Here is a 22,547-nt window from a genome sequence, read left to right as displayed (position 1 = left end):
TGCATTTGTGTCTTGCAAGTTTGTATAAACCCAATACAGGAAGTGAATGGTTTGTGCAAGTGGTGTGTCTCTGGCACTGTGTCCATGTCTGCCAGTGTCTGGCCTTGGGGTCCATGGCAGTTTACGTGCTTGGCAGAAAGGGAGAGGAGGCCTGGGGCCAGGCCTTCCCTAAGAGCCCTGGGAAGCACATACCACCCCTTCCCCCTAAGCCGTGGGCTGCCTACCTTGGCCTCCCTCCCAGGCAGGAATCCCAGAATTCTCAGAAGGATGGGACCTCCCCACAAACTAGGGATGATGGTTTGTTGTCAACACCACTGTCATCTTTTTGATCCACGTGATCCCAGATCAAGACTTGTCCCAAGAACCTGAACAATGGAAGTATCAGATGCTTTAGACCCTGGAACCTTCCACTGAAGTCAGGGTGCGGGTTGGTATCAGGAAGGCTGCCTGAATTCTTTTCATCTAGCTTCAGAGATATGGGGCCACATCTTGCGGCGGGCACTCAGTGGTTATCCTTTAGTGAAGGACTTTCACAGAGCTGCTCAATTTGAAATCTGTTTGTGAGGAGTGAGAATTAAGAAACCCTGTGAATTCTACGGGGAAGCAGGTGGAGAGTGAACATGAACCCAGGACAGCAGCAGGCTTTGCTGGGTTTCCGCAGGATATCTGGGGATAGAAGGTGGCATTCATGGTTCAAGAAAGAGGCTATAGGAAGGCGAGCCTGATTAGCTTGGTTCTAATGGCTGGTTTTGAATTCTGGACACCTCATCCCTAAAGGGCTAGTAGCATGTGTATTAATGACTGGATTTTGGATTTTGTAACATCCCAAGACAGTTATAAACCTTATTGTCCTTTGTGAATCAAGGAGAAATGGGACCAGATACAGGCTCACGCAGAAGCCTGGAGAGCTGGAGGAGGTATACTGGAGAAATTGTCCACTTGCCGGAACTTCTCCTCTGTTTGCAGCTCCCCGTGCAGGCCAGAGCCAGGGGCTTTGAGAGGAGGTGGAGTGTGATGGCCCGGCTTCCCTCTAGGCGGGATGCTCCCAGGCCCTGACTGCTCCACCCTCTGGCCCAGATCAATCCTTCCATCAAGCCAGGCTGGGGGTGCAAAAGGGGTCTGTAGTCAGGAACCAGACATTAAAAAGCAGCTCAGAGAAGGCCCTTTAAGAAGCAGATTCTGTAACTGCCTGGCCACATCTTTATTCTTGATGAGAGGAGTGCTGGGGGCCAGGCAAGCAGCCAGACTTCAGACCCTGCTGCTGCAGGGAACGGGGTCCATGCCACCACCCACTCATCCCCAAGCCTCCAATGCAGAACTGGCTCACCCCACTGCAAGACTGGTGCAGGAAAGGAGACGTTGTGCTCAATTCCTGGCCCCACTCCTTGCTAGCTGCATAAAGATTTGGACAAGTCACTAAAATTCTTGAATCTCAACTTCCTTATCTGTGAAATGGGGATATTAACTACCATCCATAAGGAACTCTCGAGAAAGCCAAATTTTAAAAAAAGGATGGAAAACACTTTGAAAATGCAAATTCATTTACAAATGTGAGGAGACGGTAGTGACCCTGTGTTGGCCCCTTGGCTGTCTTTAGGGTCACGATGAAGGGAGAGGGAGAATGTCTCCTTAGAGATCCTTGGCTGACCCCACAGTCTTCGCTGGAGGACTTCGGTAGGGCCCCTGCCCTTCAGTCATTGGGAGTCCTCCCCCTGTCCACTTCCATCCCTGCAGCCCTGGGAGCAGCTGCACTCTCCCAGCCCTTCCCCACGGACCAGAACAGGCGTCCCAGGGCCTGCGTTGTCCTCTCTGGGGTTGCCCCCATGAAGGGGCCCCCCTTCAGGATGGTGGGCTGTAGACAAACCCCTCGGGCCCAACTCTGGTACGCAATGCTGTCATCTGAGGATCAGATGAAGATGGTCCAATTTCAGGAGAGTTCAGTTCCTACTTACAGGTGGGCTCCATGGCTGAGAGGAATGTATTCCTAGCTGCTACTCCTAGTGGCTCAGACGGTAAAGAATCCGCCTGCACTGTGGGAGACCTGAGTTTGATCCCTGGGTTGGGAAGATCCCCTGGAGAAGGAATGACTACCCACTCCAGTATTCTGGCCTGGAGAATTCCATGGAACGACTACCCACTCCAGTATTCTGGCCTGGAGAATTCCTTGGACTGTGTAGTCCATGGGGTCACAAAGAGTCGAACACAACTGAGCGACTTTCACTTTCACGCCTATGGGAGCAGTTTGAAACCACAACTGAAATCCGAGTCATATAGCAGCACTAGACAGTAGACTAATAAGAGTAATGTTAGTAACAGTATAATTATTACAACTATATGAGAACAGTACTGACAATGGCTCATTAAGTATTTTCTATGAGCCAGGTACCCAGTTCTATGCACTTCACGTGCATTTACTCACTAATTCTCACATTTATGTGATGATTATCCAAGAAACAGGCACAAAAAGAGTGCATAGAATATCTAAATGTCTTATGAGGCTAGAGTGAAGCCCAGGGCACTCTGATTTCATAGCCTGAGCTCTCTACCTACCAGTTTCGATGGGGATTATACGGCCCCCTAAGGGTGATTTTGAAAATTTTCAGGAGGTCTTAAGTTGTCTCAGAGTTAAGAAGGCAAAACTCTTACTGGCATTTAGTGGCTCCAGTGCACAGGAGAGTTTTCCAAAACAATTAACTGCCTTCTATCCTGTATAACTTTAAAATGTACAAATAGACTAAATCCACTACCAGTGTAAGTCAGTCATATTACAATTCATAATAGTTCTAAAAAGTTTTTGTATGCTTCTGATTTCTTAAAAAATTAGTTTTCCAAATAACTCAGTAAGTTAAGAGACGCTTATTATGGAGAAGACACTTAAATGGAATAAAGACATTGTCTCAGAATTATTGAATAACCTACTCCAATCATTGTCTACACAACGGATTCTAACACTGCAGCTACTGTATATTTGGTTCCAATGCAGTAGTCTTACTGAAAAAGCAAAGAAGCTGATTGCGAACAGTTAACAGAGGAGCTCTGAGAGAAGCAAATATCATTAAAGCAAAGATTCTTGAGATGCAAGGTCTCCTTGGCTCTCCTTAATACCTGTTTTCAGAAATTATTTCATATTATGGTATTGCCTCCTTCATGTTTTTTAACTTTTAACAGCCCAAAGAAGAACATCTATGTTGTAACAATTGCACATGGAAATGTTTGGGGAAATTATCTGCTGTTTTTCTCAGGGTGCACATTCAATTGCTTTAAACAACTTATATCACCACTTCTCTTTCCAATCCATCCTATATTACCCATTGGAAATATATGATCTCCGAGGCCTTTTAAGATCCCCCAGAATGAAGTTTGCCTGAACACACGATGGTGTTTCAAAACGCAGGTCTGTGGGGACCTCCCTGGTTGCCCAGTGGTTATGGCTTTGCCTTCCAGTGAATGGGGTGTGAGTTCAATCCCTGGTCGGGGAGCTGAGATCCCAGACGCCCCCGCACCCAAAATACCAAAAAACATTAAAAAGAAGAAGAAGAAGAAGAAGCAGTATTGTAACAAATTCAATATAGTCCACATTAAAAAAATCTTAAAAAAGAAAAGTAAAACACGGATCTCTGTGTCTGTGACATGTTTCCACTGCCCCATCCCATGTGGTAACGTGGGGAGCTATTTTTAACAGCACACATCAAACCCAGCGTTTGGTTTGTGGTTTTGGGGGGTTTTTGACTGCATGTTGTGGCTTGCGGGATTTCAGTTGCCTGACCAGGGAACATGGGCCACAGCCATGAAAGAGCCGAATCCTAGCCACCAGGCCTCCAGGGAACTCCCTCAGACCCGGTGTGTTCGCACTCACACTGCATTTCCTCCGTTCTCTCACTTCGTCATCTTTAACTTGCTTCGCTGTGTTCTCCCTGCTTCAGTGAAGGTCATTTCCCTCTTGTCTATACATATACATGCAAAGACCGCTGCTCTGTTTTTACCTACCTAACAGTTTTTATTCTAGTGTCCACTCCCTGCTGCTCTTTTTTTGTATATAGAGAGGGGTTATTTGGTTTTTTTAGGAAGGGTGGCACAAGTCTTCTATTTCTCTTAAATTCAAACTTATTACAATTAGGTGCAAGCAATCTGACTATTTTATGTCTTCTGCTAAGTCTTGTCTAACACTTATATACAGAGACATTGTGTCTTTTTGTAATATTTTCTCTATTATAATTACCTTTGAGGTGTTTAAATGAAGGCTGTAGGCTGGTCATATCACCTATGAAATTGCACTGCAGGATAGAGGGGACGTTGCAAAGGGGATGCCGACTCTAACGGGATTGAGAACCCCTGCTCTCCAACGAGAGAGAGGAGGTTAGGAAGCAGCCAGCTTCTCCTCAGGCCCACAGAGGCAGGAGAGACACAGCAGGTGATCAGCTAGAACCAAGCGTCCTGGCTCGTTGTCCAGCCCACCCCAAGCCGAGATTCATCTTTCCACAGTTCAGCCTCACAGTCCAGAGCTGGACAACGCTGGGGGAAAGGGGGCAAAGCTGTGTGTCCAACGCCCTGGGGACATTTCTGCCCTAGAGTCAGCTGAATCTGGCGCTCTCCTCAGACGGTCAGCAACAGGTCTGTTAGCTGCTTGTCGCCCCCAGCATCTAGCACAGGCACCAGCGCAAAGCCATCAAACCGCTTCCCAGATGAATCTATTAATGCTGTTCAGTCGCTCAGGCGTGTCTGACTCTGGCGACCCTGTGGACTGCAGCTCGCCAGGCTTCCATGCCCTTCACTGTTTCCTGGAGTCTGCTCAAACTCATGTCCGTTGAGTCAGTGATGCCCTCCAACCATCTCATCCTGCTCATGGGGTTCTCAAGGCAAGAAAGCTGAAGTGGTTTGCCATCCCCTTCTCCCGTGGACCACATTTTGCCAGAACTCTCCACCATCACCTGCCTGTCTTGGGTGGCCCTACATGGCATGGCTCATAGTTTCATTGAGTTAGGCGAGGCTGTGGTCCATGTGATCAATTTGGTTAGTTTCCTATGATTGTGGTTTTCATTTTGTCTGCTCTCTGATGGATGACGATAAGAGGCTTGTGGACCCTTCCTGACGGGAGGGATTGGCTGTGGGGAAAACCGGGTCTTGCTCTGGTGGGCAGGGCCATGCCCAGGAAATCTTTAATCCAATTTTCTGCTGATGGGTGGGGCTGTGTTCCCGCCCTGTAATTTGGCCTGAGGCCAAACTGTGGTAGGGGTAATGGCTGTCCTCCTTCAAAAGGACTTAAGCCAGCACGCTGAGCCTCCCAGGACTGCTGTAGCCAGTGTCTGACCGTGCACTGTTGACCCACACCCCACCAGAGACTCCCAAACACACACAGGCAAGTCTGGCTCAGTCTCTTGCAGGGTCACTGCTCCTTTCTCCTGGGTCCTGGTGTGCACAGGTTCTGTTTGTACCCGCCAAGAGTCTCTGTTTCACCAGCCCTGTGGAAGTTCTGCAATCAAATCTCACTGCTTCTCAAAGGCAGATTCCCTGGGGATACTGAGTGCCTTTGCTTGGGTAGTCTGGGGGGACTGGAACCGTCAGAGCAGTGAGAACTTCTTTGGTATGACTGTCCTCCAGTTTGTGAGTCGCCTGCCTGGCGGCCCGTCAGTGCGGCTCACGGCAACTCCTCCAAGAGGACTTGGGCCACAGGCCGCACCTCCCAGGCCTGCCGCTGCCGGAGCCGCCGCAGGAGGCCCTCAGATGCCACGGCGATCTGGCCCGTCTCTCGTGGGGTCCCTGCTCCTCTCCCTTGGGCCTGGCGCAGGCAACGTTTTGTTTGTGCCCTCCAAGCATCTCTGGCGGGTATGAGGTTTGATCTTAAACACGATTGCACCCCTCCTACCATCATGTTGCGGCTTCTCCTTTGCCTTTGGTTGTGGGCTATCTTTTTTGGTGGGTTCCAACTTGAATTTGCATTCAGTTCAGTTCAGTTCAGTTGCTCAGTCGTGTCCGACTCTCCGCGACCCCATGAATCACAGCACGCCAGGCCTCCCTGTCCATCACCAACTCCCAGAGTTCACTCAAACCCACGTCCACAGAGTCGGTGATGCCATCCAGCCATCTCATTCTCGGTCGTCCCCTTCTCCTCCCGCCCCCAACCTTTCCCTGCATCAGAGTCTTTTCCAGTGAGTCAACTCGTCGCATGAGGTGGCCAAAGTATTGCAGTTTCAGCTTCAGCATCAGTCCTTCCAATGAACACCCAGGATTGATCTCCCTTAGAATGGACTGGTTGGATCTCCTTGAAGTCCAAGGGACTCTCGAGTCTTCTCCAGCACCACAGTTCAAAAGCATTGATTCTTCGGCGATCAGCTTTCTTCACAGTCCAACTCTCACATCCATACACGACCACGGGAAAAACCATAGCCTTGACTAGACGGACCTTGGTTGGCAAAGTGATGTCTCTGACTGAATTTGCATTACGCGTCCCTTAATACTGGCTGGAGGTACTACGGTAATATTGCTTTTGACTTCGCTCCTGACTTCATACTGCGTTTATTAATGAACTTAATCAACAAATGAATTTACTAATAGTACTTTCCCAAAGAGAAGCAGATCCCAACTCTTCCCACACCATCCACCAAGCCGTACTGCTACTCCCCGTTTTGCCAAAGAGATGGAAACTGTAGAACTCAGCCTCAGGGGATGGGTTGGGGGATTACAGGAGTCAGATGGGTGTGGACTTCGCCGGGGAGCGCCCTGCAGGAGAAACCAGGAGAGAGACTGCGACTTTAAGCAGCCCTGTGTGTGAGGGCACGTGGGCAAGTGCGTGTGCATGTGTGCGTGTACGTGTGTGCATGTGTTGGGGAGTTAATGATTTGCCAGAGGCTCATTTCACAACTTACCAAGGGTCAGCTTCCCTTGAGCATGTCCAGGTTCGGTCCCCAGGGCTCCTTGCCCCTGGCCAGCTTCCTCCTGGAGCGTCCCCCGGGCAGTCCTCGACATGATCTCCATCACCGAATGGCAGAGTGAGTGCTGGGGGCTGGGCCCATGCTGCTGAGGGGGCTGGGCTGGGGTGCGGGGAGGTGCGGCCCCTCCCAGCCTGGCCGGCCCTGGGGAACCTGCAAGGTGACCTCCGGAGCCAGTGGCTGGGAGCTGCCACGTTGGCCTCCTCCTGGCCGCAGGGCCGGGGCCAGCTGGGATCCCTGCCGTCCGGGGCGGGGGCTGCTCAGGGCTCCCAGGAGGCCAGAGGCTGCTGCTTGGAGGAACTGGCAGGCTCAGCACTTTGATCCCGTCCGCATTCAGGGCTCTGAAACCGGGGGTCTGCAAGGTGCACCTAGAAGGCCTCTGTCTACTCACTCTTTCCCCGCAAACTCTTTAAGTCTCCTGTAGCCCTGGCACCTTCTTATCAAAAACTAAACTCAGATCCTCTCCCTAAATCACCCTGTCTTCACTCCTAAATGTCTTTCCCATTTCTTCCCAACAGAGGGCAGGTAGGTAGTCCCCAGGGCTGGGAAAAGTGATGAGAACTGTGGCTCTATGAGTTTCTCTTGGGTGAGTTACTTACAGCCAGTGTCTCAGCTGTGAACTGGAGATAGTGTCCATTCACGCACCGTCTCCTCTACGTGCCAAGCACTGTGCCGGGCACAGAGTACGCAGCAACGAATGGAACAGGTTTACTCCCTTTCATACTCCAGGACGAGGAGACAGGTAACTAGCAGATGAAGAGGTCAGTGTGTCGTTTCTCAGGTGGTGATGCACCTTCTGGACAAAAATAAAACAGGGTAAAGAGGCTTGGGGGTGACAAGTAGGAGGGGCTACTGCTTTGTATGGAGTGGTCACTAAACTACCCAGGGAAAGTGCTTTTTACAGAGGTGCATGGGAATTGAGGGGGCAAAGCCACGTGGCTGTCTGGAGGGAGAAATCTCCTTGGGAGAGGGGACCAGCAGTGCCAAAGCCCTGAGGCATGACACAGGATACAAGGCGGCTGGTGTGGGAAGCACAGTGGGGGCAGCGCAGAGTGGCAGCAGGCTGGTCAGGAGGGTGCCCAGCAGCCAGGCCGGGTGAGGATTCCGGCTTTATCTGCAGAAGAGGGGAAGCGTTAGAAGGTTTTGTGCAGAGGAGTGATATGATCCGCTCATGTTTCTAAAAGATCACTCTGAGTACTAGATTGAGAGTAGACACAGTGGAGGGACAGCGACAGAGAGACCGGTTAGGAGGCAGGAGACAGTGGCGGGAAGACCAGTGTGAGAGCCGGTGGGGAGGCCAGGGTGGGGCAGCATCAGAGTGGTGGGAAACAGCGCCAGACGCGCGCTGAGCAAACTGCAGAAAGGGTTTGCTGGTGGACTGGACGTGGGGTGTCAGAGAAAGAACTCAGGAATGCCTCCAATATGTACAGCCTGGGCAATTGGAAGGGTTGAGAAGGAAGCAGGAGTTGGGTTTCAGACATGCTGAGTTTGTGGTCAAGTAGGTAGTCAGGTATATGAGTCTGGAATGGAGAGAAATTTGGGAATTGCCAGCATACGGATAGTATTTAAAACCATGAGATTACCTGGCGCAGTTTCTCAGCCTCCCCACTACTGACATTTGTGGGCAGGGTAGTTCTTTGCAAGGCAGGAGACCCCAGTTCAGTTCCTGGGTTGGGAAGTTCCACTGGCGAAGGGATAGGCTACCCACTTGAGTATTCTTCCCTTGTGGACTCCCCTGGTGGCTCTGTTGGTATAGAACCCGCCTGCAATGCGGGAGACCTGGGTTCAATTCCTGGGTTGGGAAGATCCCCTGGAGAAGGGAAAGGCTACCCACTCCAGCATTCTGGCCTGGAGAACTCCATGGACTAGTCTGTCGGGTCACAAAGAGTCGGACGTGACTTTCAGTTCTGTTTTAGGGGGGGTCTTTCCTTTCCATTGTAGGATTTTAGCAGCATCCCCGGCCTCTCCCCACTAGATGGCAGTAGCGCTCTCACCACCAACGGTGACCATCAGCCTGTCTATACGTCCCCAAATGTCCTCCGGGGAACAGAAGTGCCAACCACCATCTATCAGCCCTCCCCCCACCAGCCAAGCTGAGAAACACTGACCTGGGGGGAAAATAGAGAAGAGGGCTGAGGCCTGAGCCCAGGGACAAGCCTCAGTTCAGTTCAGTCGCTCAGTTGTGTCCGACTCTTAGCGACCCCGTGAATCACAGCACGCCAGGCCTCCCTGTCCATCACCAACTCCCGGAGTTCACTCAAACTCATGTCCACAGAGTCGGTGATGCCATCCAGCCATCTCATTCTCTGTCGTCCCCTTCTCCTCCCGCCCCCAATCCCTCCCAGCATCAGAGTCTTTTCCAGTGAGTCAACTCGTCACATGAGGTGGCCAAAGTATTGCAGTTTCAGCTTTAGCATCAGTCCTTCCAATGAACATCCAGGATTGATCTCCTTTAGAATGGACTGGTTGGATCTACATTTTATTAAACCAAAATATGCTAAGTTCTAAGAAGAATGTGCTGTCAGTCTTGCGAGAGAGAAAAATGAGGCAACCAAATTAAGTCAGGAATGGAGAGAGGACCAGACTTCCCTGAGAAACTGACATTTGCGTTGAGACCTGAAGGTGGAGTGTGTGCAGCCAGATAACAAGTGCAAAGAAACCGTGTGTACAGAGGCCCTGAGGCAGGAAGGCCCATCCTGGAAACAAGGATGTGCTCGGAGTGTGGCGGGCGAGGATCATACTCTTGCCTGCCCTGCTCCAGGAGATGCAGTCGGACAAGCAAGCTGAGGCCCCATGATGGGCCTGTGAGCTAAGGCACGGCTGGGAGGACTCTTTCCTTCTAAGCCCATGGGAAGCCATGACGGATTGTCTGCTGTGCTAATATGAGTAGACTGCATGTTTCCAAGACCCCTGAAGACTGTATGGAGAATGGATAATGGGGGCAGGAACGCAGCAGGAGACTAACTGGGGAACGTTGCAGAGTACAGGAAAGAGAAAATGATGGTTTAGAATTAAGTCGTAAGCATGGAGAGAAACGGACAGCTTTCAAGATACACTTGGGAGGAAGAAGCAATAGCACTCACCTGTGGATCCAATGGGCAGTGGGTGGCGGAGCCGTGAGGCCACTGGGCTTCTGCCTCCAGCTGCTGGGTGGACGGTGATGACATTTTATTCATTTGGGGAAACCTGAGCCAAGTGCAGCTTTAAGGAAGGAAACCAATAGCTCAGTTTGGACCTGCTGAGTTCAAGATGTCCTGAAGAGAGAAAAACGTGCAGATATGCCAAGTAGGCAGCTGGATAGGAGTTTGGAAGCTCAAAGAAGCCATGAGTTAGAAAGATAAATATCGACATTGTCAGCACATAGGAGATACTTAAAGACGTGGGAGTCCATGTGCAACTAGAATGAGAAGAGAAATGAGCTGGAGTTGAAGTCCTAAGTAGTTCAGACCCCGAGAGGGAGAGAGAGAAGAGGGAGCTGGCAAAGAAGCCTGGGAGGAGCAGCCAGAATAGCAGGAAGAAATCGAGAATATGGTGTCATGGAGCCCACTAGAGGGTGCTGCAAGAAGGGGTGGCCAGCTGCGGACAGAGGAGGCCCGACCCCTATCCTTTGCATTTGGGATGTAAGGAGGCCCAGGCCAGAGCGGCTCCTGCAGAGGGGACGAGGGCAGGGATGGGCTGGACAGGGCGTTAAAGTCACTTCTTGGAGTCAGTCTACTGCGTTCACAGCCGGGTTCTGCTGGCTGCTGGCCGCGCACCCCGGGCACAGATTAAGACCATTCATGTTCCAGTTTTCTCTGTGAAATGGGGGGAAAGCAAACCTGCCGCATAGGCAGTTATGGAGACGAGGTGAATTAATACACATGAAGTGCTTCAACTGCCTGGCGCCATGCACTCACCAGCGTTAACGATGACTACCATCAGTCACCGCTGTTAATTTTGTAAAGAGAAATGGGCTCTTTCTCTTCCTCTTTCCCTCCTTCCTCAACATTTCAGTCCTAAAGCGGACTGTACTGCGGAAGGGGGGCAGTGCCCAGGGCGGGCGTCAGAGTGCTCCCCAGCTTGGGGGGTTCACGCTGGGTGGGGTTCAGCTGGCCAGCAGGAGGGGGATGTCCAGCAGGGTCGTGGTGGGAGCTGGAGAGTCACTTTATGGGGAGGGTCCTACAGAGTCCAACTTGAAGAAACGTCCTCAGTAACGGTCAAATGGGAATCATGCGTCACCTGACAGTGGCAGGAGGAGAACACGGCATCACCTCTTGCTGATATTTCTGCATAACCCGAATACAGTCATGCAGAGACATCAGACAAACCCAATAGAGGGACTGCTACAGGATAACCGGCTCAGATCTTCCAAGTGTCAAGGTCCTGTCAAGGAGAGACTGTAGAACTGTTCTAGACATAACAGTCTGAAGAGACATGGCAAGCACGTGCCACACATGGCCCTGAACTGGGCCTTTTCGCTGTGACTGGTATTACAGCAAGCGGTGACACGTGAACGGGGCTGAGCGCTGGATGGCAGTCACGCATCAGCGCTGATCTCCTGGCCTCTAATAAGAGGTTTCTACAGCACTATGAACAAAGCTAGTGGAGGTGATGGAATTCCAGTTGAGCTATTTCAAGTCTTGAAAGATGATGCTGTGAAAGTGCTGCACTCAATATGCCAGCAGATTTGGAAAACTCAGCAGTGGCCACAGGACTGGAAGAGGTCAGTTCTTCATTCCAATCCCAAAGAAAGGCAATGCCAAAGATTGCTCAAACTACCGCACAATTGCACTCATCTCACATGCTAGTAAAGTCATGCTCAAAATTCTCCAAGCCAGGCTTCAGCAGTATGTAAACCGTGAACTCCCAGATGTTCAAGCAGGTTTTAGAAAAGGCAGAGGCACCAGAGATCAAATTGCCAACATCCATTGGATCATGGAGAAAGCAAGAGAGTTCCAGAAAAACATCTATTTCTGCTTCATTGACTATGCCAAAGCCTTTGACTGTGTGGATCACAATAAACTGTGGAAAATTCTGAAAGAGATGGGAATCCCAGACCACCTGACCTGCCTCTTGAGAAACCTGTATGCAGGTCAGGAAGCAACAGTCAGAACTGGACATGGAACAACAGACTGGTTCCAAATAGGAAAAGGAGTACGTCAAGGTTGTATATTGTCACCTTGCTTATTTAACTTCTATGCAGAGTACATCATGAGGAACGCTGGGCTGGAAGAAGCACAAGCTGGAATCAGGATTGCCGGGACAAATATCAATAACCTCAGATATGCAGATGACACCACCCTTATGGCAGAAAGTGAAGAGGAACTCAAAGGCCTCTTGATGAAAGTGAAAGAGGAGAGTGAAAAGGTTGGCTTGAAGCTCAACATTCAGAAAACAAATATCATGGCATCTGGTCCCATCACTTCATGGGAAATAGATGGAAAAACAGTGGAAACGGTGTCAGACTTTATTTTTGGGGGCTCCAAAATCACTGCAGATGCTGATTGCAGCCATGAAATTAAAAGACGCTTGCTCCTTGGAAGGAAAGTTATGACCAACCTTGATAGTATATTAAAAAGCAGAGACATTACTTTGCCAACCAAGGTCCGTCTAGTCAAGGCAATGGTTTTTCCCGTGGTCATGTATGGATGTGAGAGTTGGACTGTGAAGAAGGCTGATCGCCGAAGAATCGATGCTCTTGAGCTGTGGTGTTGGAGAAGACTCTTGAGAGTCCCTTGGACTGCAAGGAGATCCAACCAGTCCATTCTAAAGGAGATCAATCCTGGATGTTCATTGGAAGGACTGATGCTAAAGCTGAAACTGCAATACTTTGGCCACCTCATGCGACGAGTTGACTCACTGGAAAAGACTCTGATGCTGGGAAAGGTTGGGGGCGGGAGGAGAAGGGGACGACAGAGAATGAGATGGCTGGATGGCATCACCGACTCTGTGGACATGAGTTTGAGTGAACTCCGGGAGTTGGTGATGGACAGGGAGGCCTGGCGTGCTGTGATTCATGGGGTCGCGGAGAGTCGGACACGACTGAGCGACTGAACTGAACTGAACTGAACAGCAGTACAAAAACTTAAAGACATTTTTGTCATTCAGACTGTGGTCTTCCTCTGCAGTATCCTGGCCCGTGTAAAACAATCACAACAAGGGAGAAATACTCTTGATCCTCAATTCATTGTCTCTTCATGCATGCATGCTCAGTCACTCCAGTCATGTCCAGCTCTTTGCAAACCCATGGACTGTAGCCTGCCAGGCCCCTCTCTCCATGGGATTTTCCTGGCAAGAATGTTGGAGTGGGTTGCCATGCCCTCCTCCAGGGGATCTTTCTGATCCAGGGATCAAACCCACTCTCCTGTGTCTCCTGCATTGCAGGCTGATTCTTTACTGCTGAGCCACTGGGGAAGCCCTTATTGTCTCTGAGGGTAGAAAAATCATGCAACATGGAAAGAACACAACCTTCATAATGACCAAGGAGGTAGTATTTTGCCCAGTGTCTTGGGCTCTAAGAGATTTAATTCAAGCAGGCATTCTAGAAGGCAGAAATAGGAAGCTTGAATAGATTACGGAGGTTTATCAGAAACAGGAGGAATTGCCCTTCGTTGCAGATGGATTCTGGTGGTGGGGCAATATGTTGAGAGAAATGATGCTGTGCTGGTTCCTAACAAATCCAACTCTGCCAAAAGGAGGGAGGACTAATTAGGCTGGCTTTTTTTTTTTTTTTTAATATGAGTTGAATGAGGTTTCAGTCCAAATCTCATTTCTGTATTTTAATGATTCTTTTAAGGAAAGCCTTTGGCCTTATTTCTATACTGGAACTGGTGTTAATTCTCCTCTTAAGATCTGTATGATAACAAGTTGTTGTTTTTGTTTAGTTACTAAGTCATGTCCAACTCTTTTGCGACCCCATGGACTGTAGCCCTCCAGGCTCCTCTGTCCCTGGGATTTCCAGGCAAGAATACTGGAGTAGGTTGTTATTTCCTTCTCCAGGGGATCTTTCTGACCCAGGGATCGAAACTGTGTCTCCTGCATTTCAAGTAGATTCTTTATCCCCTGAGCCACGGGCACAGATTAGGAGATTAATAACCTGAAAGACAATTGCGTTTCATTCTCTTTCAGCTGTAAATATAATTAAGCCAGTAAGCCTCGTCTTCATAATTCTGTTTTTGTTTTGTTTTCTTTCTTTTGTTTTCTTAGTTCTGCCTCTTAACAACCAAACTTTTAGCAACTTTTTAGAACGCTCTATGAGACATGGCAGGTTCAATCCCTGGGTCAGGAAGATCCCCCGGAGTAGAAATGGCAACCCAGTATGGTATTCTTGCCTGGAAAACCCCATGTACGGAGGAGTCTGGTGAGCTACAGTCCATGGGGTCACAAGAGTTGGACATGACTGACTGGCTGAGCACACACACACACAGAAACATGGGAATAATATCGATTTCACAGAGGTGCTAAGGATCAATTCTAAGATGTTAGTTAACAAGTCCAGTACAAAGTTTCTCTTTAAAATTTACCTATGTGTTTTCTTTTTAAAAATTAAGCTATTTTTAATAAAGTTATACATGTTGTAGTTGAAAAAGACACTCTAGTCCTTTCTCTATTCATCATATAATTTACAACAAAAAGAAAATAAGGCATTTTAGCTATACTAAGTAAATAAAGAGAGTTGCAAAACAATAAATAATAATAAATAAATAAAAACAATAAAATATAAATTTAAGTTGTACCTCATCAGTAATTTTTTAAAAGGAAGCAACATGATTCCATTTACCATAGCATCAAAAAGAATAAAATCCTTAGGAATAAACTTACTAAAGAGAAGACTCTTGAGAGTCCCTTGGACTGCAAGGAGATCCAACCAGTCCATTCTAAAGGAGATCAATCCTGGGTGTTCATTGGAGGGACTGATGCTAAAGCTGAAACTCCAATACTTTGGCCACCTCATGCGAAGAGTTGTCTCACTGGAAAAGACTCTGATGCTGGGAAGGATTGAGGGCGGGAGGAGAAGGGGACGACAGAGAATGAGATGGCTGGATGGCATCACCGACTCTGTGGACATGAGTTTGAGTGAACTCCGGGAGTTGGTGATGGACAGGGAGGCCTGGTGTGCTGTGATTCATGGGGTCACAAAGAGTCGGACACGACTGAGCGACTGAACTGAACTGAACTGAAAGAAGCAAAAGTCTTGCACCCTGAAAACTAAAAGATGTTGCTAAAAGAAATTTTAAAAGACACTAATATGTAGAAAGACCCATATTTGTGGATTGGCAGACAATATTGTTAAGCTGTCAATACTACCCAGGGCAGTCTGCAGATTCAATGCAATAATCTATCAAAATCCCAATGACATTGTTTGCAGAGATAGAAAAATTCATTCTTAAATGCACATGGAATCTCAAAGAATCTCAAATAGCCAAAGTAATCTTGAAAAAGAATGAAGTTGGAGGTTTCAAACTTCTTGATTTCAAAACTTATTACAAAGCTACAGTAATCAAAACAGTGAGACTGGCACAAAGACAAACAATGGAATATAAGAGAGAGCCCAGAAATAAACCCTGGCATATATGGGTACACGGTTTTCAACAAGTGTACCAAGCCCATTCAGTGGAGAAAGGACAGTCTTTTCAACAAATGATGTTGGGAAAACTGGACCCTTACCCTATACCGCAAATAAAAATTAAAGTCCATTTTAGCTCTAAGTAAGATCTAAAACAGTTCTTAGAAGAAAACGTAAGAGAAAAGCTTCACAATGCTCGATTTGGCAATTATTTCTTGGGTGTGATAGCAAAAGCTCAGGCAACTACAGAGAAAATAGAAACATTGGACTATATAAAATTTAAAACTCCTGTGCATCAAAGGATACAAGACAGTGAAAAGGCAACCTACAGAATAGGAGAAAATACTTGCAGATCATATATCTCATAAGGGGTTACTATCCAAAATATACAGAGTACTCCTATAACTGAACAACAAAAAAATCCAAACAACCTGTTTTAAAAATAAGCAAAGGCCTTAAATAGACACTTCTCCAAAACAGATATACAAATGAAGAACAAGCGCATGAAAGATTCTCAACATTAGTAATCATTAAGGAAATGCAAACCACAGCCTAGTGAGATACCACTTCACACCCTTTAGGGTGGATGCTATCAGAAACAAAACAAAGAAAAACAAAGTAACACGTGTTGGTGAGGATGCAGAAGAGTTGGAATCCCTTGTGCATCACCACTAGGAACGGAAAATGGTATAACTTCTGTGGGAAATAATATGGTGGTCTCTCAAAAAATTAAAAATAGAACCACCATATGACCTGGCAATTCCACCTGTGGATATAAACCCAAAAGTGAAAGCAGAGTCTCAGAGAGGTATTTGTTCACCTGTGCTCAGCAGCATTATTTATAATAGCCAAAACGTAGAAGCAACCCAAGTCCATCCACAGATGAATAAATGAAATGGAGTATGCAGACAGTAGAATATTATTCAGCCTTAGAAAGGAAGGAAATTCCGACACATGCTATAAAATGGATCAACCTTGAAGACACTGTGTTGAGTGAAATAAACCAGTCACACAAAGGCAAGTACTGTATGATTCCCATCACCCGAGGCGCCTAGACTAGTCAGAGTCACAGAAAGCCACAGTGTGGTTGCCAGCGGCGGGGCGGGGCGCACGGGGACAGGGAGTCACCAGTGGCGAGAGTCTCCATGTTGCGAGATGAAGAGTTCTGAATGTGTGTGGTCAGAGTGCGCCATGGTGAATGTCCCTGACACCCCTGAACTGTACACCTGGAGATGTTAAGGTGGTGAACTTTATGTGTATTTTGTTGTGATTTAAGATCAAATTTTTAACTTGATTCAATGTCAAAATGAAGCAACACAGTGAACTGTCATTTGCTGACTACCAGAGGAGCACAAATAAAGTAAAATGAAGGTTTAAGAGCAAATAAACCTCATAGCCTAAATATCCTGCACAACTGTTTTGGGCTCCCTGTATTGAGCTCTAAGCCAACTTCGGCAGTGCAAAGAACAGGAAAGACACACTGCTGCTGGGGCCCACCTGGAGCGAACAGCCTGGCCACTGTGGCTGAAGTTAGGGCCTGGGGAGCTGTGTGGTGGGGCAGTCACTCTGCGGGCTGCGGCATAGGCTTCCAGGTGATGAGCACATTTCTGGTCGATGACCTCTGTTTCCCTATGAAGTGTGCAGGGCCGTCACTGGAGAACGGTTTAGAGAAGAAAGGAGAGACTGTGAGAGTTCTCAGGAGGACAGGCCTCCTGAGGAACACGGCAGGCCGGCTGGGCAGGCCTGTGGTCCTCTGGGGCTGTGGCTGTGAGTCTTTGCTGGCACTCTGACCCAGGTGTGAGTTGGCATCAAGTGGCTCCCAACTACAAGAAAACAGGAACAGAGCAGGCAACGGGTTGTCTTCAGCCAGAGTCACAACCTGATAATGATCTAGCAGAGAAGAAGAAATCTTGACGATCTTGAAGACAAGGGGAAACTGAAAATAGAAAGCAGTGAGGGCAGCGCTAGCTACCTGTGGTGAGGGCGGGATGTGGGCAGAACCGAACAGCAGTTTCCAGGTGCTAAACGGAGACTTGTGCCCACCCTCCCCTTCCTTCCTATCCTCTGGGAGAGCAAGAAAGCCAAGATTCCTGGATGACAACAGAGCCACCCCACCTCCTACCCCCGGAGGGCACCTGTCCAAGGCGATGGGGGCAGCTGAAGCATCCCAGCTTGCTCCCCAAACCCATCCCACCACAACGTCCTTGCCCATTGCAGAGATCGGTGTGGGCACCACTGGCTTCGGCATCTTCTTCATCCTGTTTGGAGTGCTCCTGTACTTTGATTCGGTGCTCCTGGCCTTCGGAAATGTGAGTCTTCCAGCCTTGTGAGCCTGCATGAGGTCTCCACTGCCGGGAGGGTCAGCCCCGAGTTCACTCAGATCGGGTCCAGCCAGGCGTTGTGTGCCACCTGCGTTGGGCAGGCAAGGGCTGGTGGCTGGGGATGGACAATGAGGCCTCCTGGGCACAGAGAACCTGAGAACCTGGATTCTCATGCTAAGCTCCGGGTGAGGCCCTGGGTTGGGGGTCGGGGGCGGGAATTCAGATGAATCAGACACTGTCCCTCCCTTCAGAATCCCACCACCCAGGGAGGGGAATGTGACTTCAACGTGCATGGCTGGGGAGGAAGGCAGGGGCAGTGATAAAGTCACTGTGAGATAAACACATCTAATATGGAAAGAGGTGCTTGGGGGAAAGAGTACACACAGTGGGAGAAGGGCGGGAAAGAACTTAGAAAAACAAGAGTGTGGGGGACGAAGCACTTCCAGGCAGGTGGAACCGCTAGAGCAGAGGTATGGAGAAGCGGGGGAAAGCACGGAACATGGTGGAAGAGAGCCGGGAGCTCAGTCTGACAGGAGCCCGGGAGGAGCCTGGCTGAGGCGGCCACAGGCCGCGGGGCGGAGGGCCGGGGCTCCTCCAGCTCCCTGGGACTCAGGTGTGGCTGCCCAACCTACTCAGGCCTGGCTTTCAGCCTCTGTGACACGGAGTCTTTTCCGCGTTACTGGGGAGGTGTGGCGAGAAATGATGTACGTGAGGAAGTGCTTGGGATCCAGGACACCCGGCTGAGCTGGGTGACAAGCGAGGGGCCTCCGAAGGCCCCGGGTCCCCGGCCTCGGGGCCCGCCTGCCCCTCACGAGCCCCAGTGACTCGGGGCTCCTGCCGGCTCGCCCTGGCTGACATGTCGGCCTCTGAAGAAGGAGCAGGTCCCGGCCCACAGCCGAGGCGGCTCCGGGCGGCCACGGACTCGGGCGCGCAGCCAGCGGGCTCGCTCTCACCCGCCCGCCCACTCTGCCTCCCCACAGCTGCTGTTCCTGACTGGCCTCTCCCTCATCATCGGCCTGAGGAGGACGTTCTCCTTCTTCTTCCAGAGGCACAAACTCAAGGGCACCAGCTTCTTCCTGGGGGGTGTGCTCATCGTGCTGCTGCGCTGGCCTCTCCTGGGCATGTTCCTGGAAACCTATGGCTTCTTTAGCCTCTTCAGGTGAGAACAGGTCCTGGGCCTCGCGATGGGCACCCCAGGGCCTCTGAGCAGCTGAGCTCAGGCTCCAGCAGGTGTGGGCAGCGTGGCCGGCAGTGCATACAGAAGCCGGACTTTATCCTGAAGGAGGCAGACACTCAGAAGTGCTGGAAACGGGGTGGGCCCCTGGTGGACCCTGCAAGCTGGAGGAAGCGACTTACCCACCAGCAAACATGGAGCAGGGACAGTGAGCTCACGTCTGCGAAGCCCCTCACACGCACCAAGCAGGCTCACAACTTTCCTCTCATTCTGTCATCTCCACGACCCACTGCAGGGCTGTCCTCTTGTAGATAAGAAAACCAAGGCCCAGAGAGGCTGCCCCCGCCTGAACTCTCACAAGGAGCATGCAAAGGATCTGAACTTGATCCAAGTGTGGATCAAAAGTGCGAGTGGGGCCTCAGCAGACTCAGTAGTTCTAGCCAAAAGTAAACCTTGACAAAGACAGCTCGAAGCAGCATTGAAGGAGGAGGAAAATCACAGCTATCAGAGATCTCAGAAATGCAAGTGGACCTCAGGGAACTGAGGTCCAAGGAAAGGAAGTAGCTCAGCCAGAATTCAGATCTCTATTCCCTCCCCACACCAGCCTCTGTGCCCCTAAACCCTTTGGAGGGTCACCATTCTTGCCAGGGGAGGGTATGGTAGGGGAGGGGTGTTGGGGAGAACAAACTGAGCACAGCCTCCAACAGTGATCCGTGCCCGGGGCCTGGTTCACAGCCAGTCTAGGGAGAGACAACTAACAAAAATAAATATTTCCCAATCATTTCTTTGTGGAGATGTGAATGCTATTATTATTAACCCCATTTTACAACTGGAAAGAGATTGAGAAGTGTTAAGGAATTTGCTCAAGTTTGCACAGGGCCAGTGAGACGTGGAGTCCAGATGGGACCCCAGGAGTCTGACCTTCATTCGTAACTACTCCACCGTACTGCCTCTTGAAAAGCAGGGGTGCAGAGCAATGCCTGCCCAGCGTCCAAGGGCCTGCTCTCCCGGGACCCAAAGCTGTAGCATGTAGTGGGACCTCAGCTTCCCCTCCGGCGCATCCCTGATCTCCCCTCCACCTCTCTGCTCCTAGGGGCTTTTTCCCTGTGGCCTTTGGCTTCCTGGGCAGCGCCTCCAACACCCCCTTCCTGAGTGCGGTAAGTGAATCCCGTGAAAGGCTTGGTGGCGGTCCTTGGGGAGGGGAGCACATGGACTCGGTGAAGCTGCTCCCCGGCGCCGGGATCCTTTCCCGTCTCCCCTCAAAACCCCTCCCAGCTGGCCTGTCTCAGTCCCTCTTCCCGACAAGAGCAGATGAGGGCTCTGTGAGCAGCTGTGCCAAAGGTGTGGGCATTGGGAACGGTGTTGGTCAACAGCTCCCTGTTAGAGCCAAAGAAACGGAGACTTTGGGGGTCTCGGTGACCCAGCAGAAAGTGCCAGATTCCTGGAGAACTGGCTGAATCTGGGCCCTGGCAGAGAGGATGTGTGACACCCCCTGAGAACAGGAAAGGCGGTGTGCCTCTGTCCTCTTCAGGGGGTGGTCCCCAGCCTCACCCCTCCCCTCTCTGAAGCACTGGCAGAACACAAGCCCCCTAGAAGCCCAGTGGGGCCCTCGGCCGCCCCTCGACACGCCTGTCCCCGGCACGCCCCCGCAGCCCCCTCTATACCTGCTCCTGGTGCTCCTGGCTCTCAAGGCCGGCTTCATAATAACCTGGATATTGAGTCTACTCCCCGCTCTTTGTCTGGAGTAATGATTCTTGCCTCCCACAGCTGTTCCAGAGGCTTCAAGGCACCAGTTCAATGGTCTGAACAGCAGAGATGCACTCCTTGAACTTGGATCACTGGGCGAGGGGGCTGGAAAGGAAATGGGAGACATCTCGCAGGTGCCCACCCTGCACTGACTCATCCTCCTGACGCATCCGGATGTCTCCAGGTCCAGGACAGACAGAGCTGAGGGACTGACCTCGATCCCCAAGTCAATGCAAGAAGCCATCAGGACTGCTGGGAACAGAGACCCAGGGCCCAAGAGAGTAAAAGCAAAGATTAAATCCCCAAGCTGTGAACATGCCCGAGACTCAGTGTCTCTAGCCCATTAAGTCCACTCTCTGACTCAGGGTGGGCACACAGGCATAATTCCACCTGAGAAGGGGCAGGCCAGCCCTCACGGCCCATCATTAAACCCTGGTGTTTACCAGCCCTAATGAGGGAGATAAGATATTTGCAAGCCCATGTTAGTAGCAGCTGTTAAACAAGGGATGAGTGTTAATCCCCAGGATGGTGGGAAGTGCTTCCCAACTATTGATTAGGTGGATATCTGCCCAGAGCACTCACCAGGCAGCTTCTGTGCTGGGGTAGAGGGCTGTGCCCCTACCTTCTAAGAGCCCCAGTCTGTCCTGGGAAGTCCCTCACCTAAAAGCACACTCTTGCAGGCCCAAGAAAGAGTCAGGAATCCCCTGCAATGAGTACATTCAATATGGTTCTGTGAGGGCCCCTTTGTCTGTGCAAGGGAGAGGGTGCAGAGGAAGGGAGACCCCCACTTTGAAGAGCGGTTCACAGCGATTTCAGAATGGCGAGGCTGGGGTGTCACAGGGTGTGACCGAGGGGCTGCAGGAGCCACACCTCACACAGACTCACCTGGAGGGCTCTCCTCAGCTCCCTCAGCACTTGCCAGGGACACCCGCCTTCTAGAACTGCCGTTTTGTGCAGCCTTCCTAGCTGGCTGCGCACATACCTGTCTCGCCCATCTGACCACGGCACGTTCGTCTCCAAACCCCGGGCTGAGCTCAGGAATTGCTTGGGGAAAGAAGGGAGCAGGGAAGAGAAGAGAAAAGACAATCTCACTACCAAGCCCCAGACCCCAGCCCCCAGCCCCCAACCCAGGAGCCACCGTCTGGTCAGAGACCCCAGCTGAGCACCTCCGCTTCCTCGAGTGCTCGCTTGTCTGGAGGGGAGCAAGGCGTGCTGAGCCTCCCCCATCGCTCAAACAGTCCATTCCCACATTGTTTGGGGGCAGAGTGGATCTATGAGTGGGCCTGGGGAGAAGCAGGTGAGGACGCTGCAAAGAACTATTAGGAATCAGAAAGCGAGCCCTGGAAGACTCCTGGAGAGTGAGGGAAAGGCTGATTTTAGCTACAGGCACCAGGAGGCAGGAGCCAGCAGCAGGGAGTGGGAGGGCTGCACTCTCCGAGGGGCTGGGGGCGGGCAGAAGTGGGTCTGTGCCTGGAGACGTCACCCTGGGCTTTAAAAGGGGCGTGATCAGGGCGCCTGTGAGAGCAAGCCCAGGAGCCCAGCTTGCCTCCCTCCAGGTGCCCCACCCCCCGCCCAAGCGGTGTCATCATTCAGAGACCCCTCAGGACACAGCCAAGGCAAGGTAGGTGGCCTGCAGCCCCCACACCAGGGGAGGGGTCTGGCCGGACCCAGGGAGGCTCTCGAGGTGGGAGCCGGCATGTGTCCGGCAAAAGGGGTGCTGGTCTTCCCTGATGACTGGGATGTCGGGGTAAATACACTGACTTGCACTTTGTGCAACCAGGACCTTGGGGGTTACTTTCTGGGGAGTGAATGCAGTGAGTGAGCTCCCCGTGGCT

General features: G+C 50.7%; 1 protein-coding gene across 2 annotated transcripts; it reads left to right on the top strand.

Annotated features, from left to right (window-relative positions):
- The first annotated feature begins 6,895 nt into the window (after positions 1–6,895).
- On the top strand, positions 6,896–21,274 carry GOLT1A (golgi transport 1A). Of its 2 annotated transcripts, XM_088845003.1 has the most exons (5): positions 6,896–6,986; positions 17,689–17,780; positions 18,773–18,951; positions 20,060–20,123; positions 20,734–21,274. In XM_088845003.1, the coding sequence occupies exons 1-5, from the start codon at positions 6,962–6,964 to the stop codon at positions 20,770–20,772; spliced, it is 399 nt and encodes a 132-aa protein (XP_088701129.1). In that variant the 5' UTR covers positions 6,896–6,961; the 3' UTR covers positions 20,773–21,274. The 2 variants fall into 2 exon arrangements, with proteins under 2 accessions (XP_088701129.1, XP_055274746.2); XM_055418771.2 differs by lacking the exon at positions 6,896–6,986 and having other exon boundaries at positions 17,447–17,780; positions 20,734–21,268.
- Positions 21,275–22,547: the final 1,273 nt, after the last annotated feature.

The sequence above is a fragment of the Moschus berezovskii genome, chromosome 17 (assembly GCF_049115385.1).
Source record: "Moschus berezovskii isolate FMDL1 chromosome 17, NW_MosBer_1.0, whole genome shotgun sequence".
In the NCBI taxonomy this organism is placed as follows: Eukaryota; Metazoa; Chordata; class Mammalia; order Artiodactyla; family Moschidae; genus Moschus; species Moschus berezovskii.
The sequence above is the reverse complement of the archived record's forward strand: the minus strand, read 5'-3'. Positions and strand labels throughout refer to the sequence as shown.